The following is a 6000-nucleotide window of genomic DNA, read 5'->3' as shown; positions in this document are numbered from 1 at the left end:
TGGCGTCTTTGTATATATTTCTCCTCATTGATGAACGTTGAACTTGACTCTTTGTCTGTCTATCAGTGCACTCATTCCCGAAGACCTTGATCCATTAACAGAGGCAAAATGAGAGCCCCAATTGTTGCTGTCGCCTTGCTAGGCTCATCATGCTCCGCCCGCAGCGCAGGAGCCGGCACTTCGCTTGATCCCGTTCAAGGCGTTCTATTGCCCGATGGCGCGTCAGCAAAGAACCCTCTGGCCCATGTTGGAGCCAACGGCCCATGGCACATTGGTAGGTGGCATCGTGCCGGAGTTCAGTCTTTATCTAACAGATACAGGCGAGGACTTGACCGGAATATCCTCAGCGGTCCCAGAAGGATGCCAGGTCGACCAAGCTGCCTATGTGTCGCGTCACGGATCCCGCTATCCTGACCAGGGAGCTCACAATGGATGGCTCGAAATGGCTCGCCGTGTAAGAAATGATCAAGAACTTTGATCACGGAAAGAGGCTGACCAACAATCTAGTTCCGGGAGTCCAAGTACACTGCAACGGGACCTCTGTCTTTCATTCACACTTGGGAGAGCCCTCTCACCAACCCTGAGATCCAGATCGCTCAGCTGAGCAAGACTGGATACAAGGAGCTGTTTGATATGGGTTACACCATCAGAACCAGGTAAGAGCTTGATATTGTCAGCTTTTAAGATCTTAACTGACGCAAACAGATACCCTGATCTGTACCAGGAGGGCGAGGACTTTATCGTGTGGGCCAACAACTACACACGAGTTCTCCAGACCGCACAGCTCTTCCTTCACGGGTTTCTGGGAACCAATTCTTCCCTGGGAACAGTCGTTTCCGTGACCGGCAAAGGCGTCCCATCTCACCTTGGCGACACCCTTGCTCCGTCTGATATGTGCCCTACGTTCGTCGATGACAGCAGCAAGCAGCAGGACGAATGGCGTCAGCTATGGCTTCCAGGCTTCAAGAAGCGCTTGTCCAAGTACATCAAGGGCGACCTTCAACTCGACGATTCCACATGGAATGATTTCCCCTACATCTGTGGGTTTGAGTCGCAAATCACAGGCAAGCTTTCGCCATTCTGCGACACCTTCACCCAGAAGGAGCTGGAAGCATATGAGTATCAGCAAGATCTCAGATACTACTACGGTGTTGGACCCGCGACTAAGGTTGCTTCAAAGATGATGGTGCCTTTCCTTGAATCTCTCATTGAGCGTTTCGTTGCTGGTCCTGATACCACAGGTAAGGACTTTGATGGAAAGCCTTTCAAGCTCCCCAAGGTCCTTATGAGCTTCTTGAATGACGGTCAGTTGAACGAGCTGGCTGTTGCTACTGGCGTCTTTGACAAGCAAGCTCCTCTTCCCCTGGATCGTATTCCCAAGGACCGTATTTGGCGCAGCTCCAACATCTCTCCCATGAGAGGTACCATCGCCTTTGAGCGTCTCAGCTGCGGTTCCAACAAGGCTTACGGCTCGAAGAAGTTCGTTCGAATCCTGGTTAACGATGTCGTTTACCCAGTACCTTCTTGTCAGGATGGACCTGGAAAGTCATGCTCTCTGTCCAAGTACTCCAAGTTTACCAAGGACAGACTCAGGAAGAACGGCAACTTTGCCAAGCTTTGCAATGCGACTGACCCTGCCACTCCAAGCAAGGTTCTCGGAGCCAGTTTCTTCACGAACTTGGCGCAGTCGCACTTGCAGGCTGTTAAGCCCTAAATCGGGCATAATATGAGGGAGGGATCGTGAAGCGGTCACAATTAGGAGGTGAACTTTTTAATAATATGTTAATTGAACTTTCTTCGCTTCGTCTTAGAACTCTTATCATTTGTGACAGCTCGATTTGTATCTGGTGTAAAAGCTCAAGGGTGTTTGACTGCACCATCGATCGAACTGTGAAGATAGCCCGGACACCGCGAGTCGTTCAGTCCAGCCAACTTACCAGCAATCTCTAGGATCCTATGGACTTGATCTGTTAATTAAAGGAAACTGTCGCTCTGGAATGTGCGAATCCCTTATCTGCGGTCCAACACAACCTTGGCCTCCCGGAGCTCATCTTCAGTCGGCATATTGACGACCATTAGATACAAAATATCCTATGCAAGTTAGCTACCCCTTTTGGAATCTTTGAGGAGCACTATATATCGTTACCTTGTTGAAAAGAAATTTCCTTGCCGCCTTGACCGGCTTGTAAGGCAGCGGCAAACCGGGCTGCCTGTCACTTCGTGCACCACTGGGTTGTCCTTGGTTCTGGCCTTCTGATGCTTGGCCCCTAAAGCCCCGGCGAAGCTTCGTTGGGTCGACATATCCACCAGTGAGTAGGGAGATCAAGGAGCCATTGTTGGAAGGATGGCTCGGATCAGCATATCGTGAAGTGAACTTTGGAGCTTCTTGCTGGTTGGCCAAGAGGTTATCCGGTCTATTGAGCGCCTGTTGCCGAGTTTAGTCCATACTCTCATCAGCTGTCAACATGAATGACTTACAAACTGAGCCTGGGCCCTCTTATCATAATACTCCTGGATGTATGTTCTCTTCTCACCCAGACTTTGCTTCAAACCTCTCGATTCCTCGCTATCGGCCTCAGCAAGGACATCGAGGGTTGGAAAGATAAGAGGGGCAGCCTCGGGGAGAGCAAAATCACCGTAGGCCTTTCCGCTGGAGGTTTTAAACTTATTAGTAAATCCAGAGTCATAAGAACCAATCGAAGAAGCGACTGTTGATGTCAGGTCAACAACCTCGTGAGACCTTCCGGAATCGGGTCGCCAGGTCATGATCAGACAGCACAAGCCGTTTGGATAGAAGTATTGCTCATTCATCTGGGAAAATGAACTTGTTTGACCTGTACGGGTTCGTAAGCTTCTGCTTCAGACGGCGCGATGCTTTGCCAAAGAATGTTACCTTTTGTCTGCCTTTGGACATCCTTCGCAACCTCAATTGTTTTGTACACGGGCTGCGCTGATGGCAATGCTTTGGTGCAATTGGCACAAAGAAACCACCCAACTCTGCAAAGTTGATGACCTCGATCCCACGGCGACGCTCGGGTAGACTGATCAAATTTATCTAGAAAGTCCAGCCAAGCCGCCTGGTCAATGCCGACAGTCTCAAGCATTGGGGCATATCCACGAACAAAGCCGCGAGTTCGATCTTTTGGTCTTCGCTGCGCAAGAATGACAGGTAACTCCAATTGAGCATTTCTTCGGCCAGCTGAAGAGCCATGAACTCTCAAGAAACTGGCTACAAGATCCTTGTCATCTTGAGTCTGTTGAGCGGAGTCGGCACCGTTTTGGGGACTTGAGAGTAGCTCGGATTGTGTTTCGTCGAGCTCCCATTGTCTTTCAGTCGAGTCCTCATGCTGGCTTGGCTGAGGCTCATAGTTCGGTGGCGGCTCGTTGCTGGCAGCAATGCCGCTTGATTGAGGCTGCTGGCTTGACTCTGACGATGAGGCGTTTTTCTCAGCAGTTCTCTTCTCTTTGTAAGAGCTAACGCTCTCCGATACGAGCCCAATGCCGCCTGCTACACCACGGACAGCTGACCCTATCAAGCCCCCGCCTCGACCGCCTCGACCACCTCGCTGGAATAATCCACCTCGACCGCGTCCGCTGTTTGACATGATGAAAATGAAGTAAAATATTGAAGTTGACAATCTAAATTTTGAGCGGAATGAAGTTGGTTTTCGCTGCAGCGTCAAGTGCTTATTAGTGGAGGCCGCCATCAGCCCTGAAAGACGGGTATGCGGCACCGTGACGTCTTTGAATGGCCGAGAATGAGACCTGTAGCGGGGTACTGGGTTCATTTTGGGCTAAAGGACAAGATTATCAGACAAGGTTAATCTTTAGCGCATCATCCGTGTCACTGCACCAGCGTTCAACAAGGAATGGGCCTGATTTAGTGCTGACGATACGAAAACAAACGAGAAATGGATCGGCAAAGGGTAGACACATTGCATTTGAAGGATTGGGATACTTGATAAGAGCTATCATGTCGCAGAACAGCCACACGGAGCCTCTGGGCATTATTGGGACAACCTCCACTGTGGGCGATATCAGGACAGACAATCTAATCTCTAGGCTTCACTTTGACCGGCAGTCGCGATATCCAATTCTTGACTGCAGGCGTAAACCCTTCGTAATACGGCATGATATCATCATCAGATATACCGGCCTCTGCTGCGATGCTCATCTCGTACCTTCGGAAAAGGCTCGCGATAACAAGCCGAGTCTCGATCCATGCCAACTCAATTCCTGGACAAACTCGGGTTCCTTTGCTGAAAGTCACTAGGTATCTGTCGAGGTCCGCTCCTCCACTGAGCCATCTTTCAGGTTTGAAAACAGCAGCATCAGACCCCCAGATTGCCTCGTCCGAAAGAACATCCGGAATGGACATGCTGATAATTGTGCCCGGAGGTATTTCCCAATCGCCATATTGTTCAAAGCCACCAGGGTTGACGCGACTCAGCCGGCAAAGCGCACCGGGCGAGAGACGAAACGTTTCCTTGACTACAGCAGTAAGGTATGGTAGGTTCTCCAAAGTTGTGATCTCAGGTGGTTCAGTAGGGTCCTTCCAGGCCTCTTTGAGTTCCTGGTAAAGGCGCTGCTCAACTTGTGGATTCTGGAGTAATTGGTAGGCCGCCATGGTCAACACGAAGCCAACCGTGTCCCATCCTCCACTCCAGATAGCCACTGCTTGCTGAGTAAGAGGGCCCTTTTCCTTTTCTTCTTGAGGTAGCGAGCTGTCCAGAAAGTCATCAAACACAGTATGTTGGGTGATACCTTCAGCATTGCGATTCGAGTGGTTATGCTGAGCCACCACTTTTTGCACCAACTTCTTAGCGAGCTATTATCGCGTCAGATTGAGTATTCTTGCGACGTGTCACGTTACGTACCAAGAAGTAATCAAGAAATGCAGAACCTGGGTCGTTATATCCCAGAGCTCTTAAGATCAACTGACGAAAGAGAGACAAAAAAAGAGGTATTTCTTTGGGTATGAATCGACCCAGATGTGAGAACCCAAACAATCGGTCCATCCTCTTATCGTAAAGGTTCTTGGTGGTCTGCACATGTTGCAGAAACCCATATTCTTGTCCGAAAAGATACTTGGTTATGATTTCTGCCGGAACAGCCCGAAACAAGAAGCTTGTACGAGGTTAGCGACTCTTTTGTGTCGATTGGGGTATACATACGCCAGGTCAACAGGGCCTCCATTCTTACTGTTTTCCTCAACCCAAGTGCATCCTTTTTGAATCTCTTCGTTGATTTGGCCCTGTATCTTGGAAAGCCTTGTTCGAGAAAACGCATTTCCAAATGCAGCACGTTTCTTGACGTAAGTCTTGTAGTCTTCAACACCAAATAGGGCGTGGTTGATCCCAAACTCTTTAGCCATCATGGCCTCTTTGTTCAAAGGGCGAAATCCAAAGATTGTATCGAAGTACTCAGAGTCTTCGATATGGACTTCATTTGGTCCAATACGAACAACGGGTCCTGGATGCTTGTCAGAGAATGTCTGGGGATGGAAATAATGCCACACCATAGCGTCTATGAAGATCTGGTAGCTTTGCCCAGAAGCGGCCATGTTGATACGAATCCCAGTAGAATTCATACAATCGCGACGCCGCGCAAATCCTTGGGCCCGGGAATTTGGATAGCGTATGGAAGAAGAGTCGTTGTATGTATGTGATTGCCTTGAAAGAAACGAAGAAGATGACCAAGTATTGGAACAGCTTCGTCCTGTCGATCGATGAACCAATATCAGAGACGCGAAACATGGTCAATCAAGTACCAATGCTTGTGCCGAACTACATGTATTCACTGTACTCCGGAAACGAGAGGTTCGAAGAGTTGTCTGCACATTACATACAAGTACTCAAAAGAGAGCAGAGTTTATAGCTCGAGCTCGCTCCCGGAGTCCGAGCCTCAAACCAACCACGGACTTAGAAAAGATAAACTAGGCCTTATCGTTGCGATGCATCTGACTCAGCTTACGCCCTTCTTTCGCGGGTAGAAATGTGC

General features: G+C 49.3%; 3 protein-coding genes across 3 annotated transcripts; 1 reads left to right on the top strand and 2 right to left on the bottom strand.

Annotated features, from left to right (window-relative positions):
* FOXG_12400 (uncharacterized protein) lies at nucleotides 1–1803 on the top strand. The gene is made up of 4 exons (XM_018392168.1): nucleotides 1–274; nucleotides 321–454; nucleotides 508–656; nucleotides 706–1803. The coding sequence occupies exons 1-4, from the start codon at nucleotides 109–111 to the stop codon at nucleotides 1712–1714; spliced, it is 1458 nt and encodes a 485-aa protein (XP_018250973.1). The 5' UTR covers nucleotides 1–108; the 3' UTR covers nucleotides 1715–1803.
* Nucleotides 1795–3746, bottom strand: FOXG_12399 (uncharacterized protein). The gene is made up of 4 exons (XM_018392167.1): nucleotides 2894–3746; nucleotides 2479–2834; nucleotides 2147–2425; nucleotides 1795–2091 (listed from the first exon to the last, which is right to left on the bottom strand). Exons 1-4 carry the CDS (start codon nucleotides 3705–3707, stop codon nucleotides 2011–2013), a joined length of 1530 nt encoding a protein of 509 aa, XP_018250972.1. The 5' UTR covers nucleotides 3708–3746; the 3' UTR covers nucleotides 1795–2010.
* Nucleotides 3747–4051: 305 nt separating this feature from the next.
* FOXG_12398 (uncharacterized protein) lies at nucleotides 4052–5897 on the bottom strand (the record flags this gene model as incomplete). Its single annotated transcript, XM_018392166.1, has 4 exons — nucleotides 5519–5897; nucleotides 5175–5472; nucleotides 4878–5127; nucleotides 4052–4828 (listed from the first exon to the last, which is right to left on the bottom strand). The coding sequence occupies exons 1-4, from the start codon at nucleotides 5754–5756 to the stop codon at nucleotides 4052–4054; spliced, it is 1563 nt and encodes a 520-aa protein (XP_018250971.1). The 5' UTR covers nucleotides 5757–5897.
* Between the last annotated feature and the right edge of the window lie 103 nt (nucleotides 5898–6000).

Source organism: Fusarium oxysporum, chromosome 13, assembly GCF_000149955.1.
Source record: "Fusarium oxysporum f. sp. lycopersici 4287 chromosome 13, whole genome shotgun sequence".
NCBI lineage: Eukaryota > Fungi > Ascomycota > Sordariomycetes > Hypocreales > Nectriaceae > Fusarium > Fusarium oxysporum.
The sequence above is the reverse complement of the archived record's forward strand: the minus strand, read 5'-3'. Positions and strand labels throughout refer to the sequence as shown.

Coding starts and splice junctions, on each gene's coding strand:
- FOXG_12400 (XM_018392168.1), top strand. CDS start 109: ATGAGAGCCCCAATTGTTGCTGTCGCCTTGCTAGGCTCATCATGCTCC. Junction 275..320: donor CAACGGCCCATGGCACATTG/GTAGGTGGCATC, acceptor TAACAGATACAG/GCGAGGACTTGACCGGAATA. Junction 455..507: donor GGCTCGAAATGGCTCGCCGT/GTAAGAAATGAT, acceptor CCAACAATCTAG/TTCCGGGAGTCCAAGTACAC.
- FOXG_12399 (XM_018392167.1), bottom strand. CDS start 3,707: ATGGCGGCCTCCACTAATAAGCACTTGACGCTGCAGCGAAAACCAACT. Junction 2,835..2,893: donor TGTCCAAAGGCAGACAAAAG/GTAACATTCTTT, acceptor GAACCCGTACAG/GTCAAACAAGTTCATTTTCC. Junction 2,426..2,478: donor AGAGGGCCCAGGCTCAGTTT/GTAAGTCATTCA, acceptor ACTCGGCAACAG/GCGCTCAATAGACCGGATAA.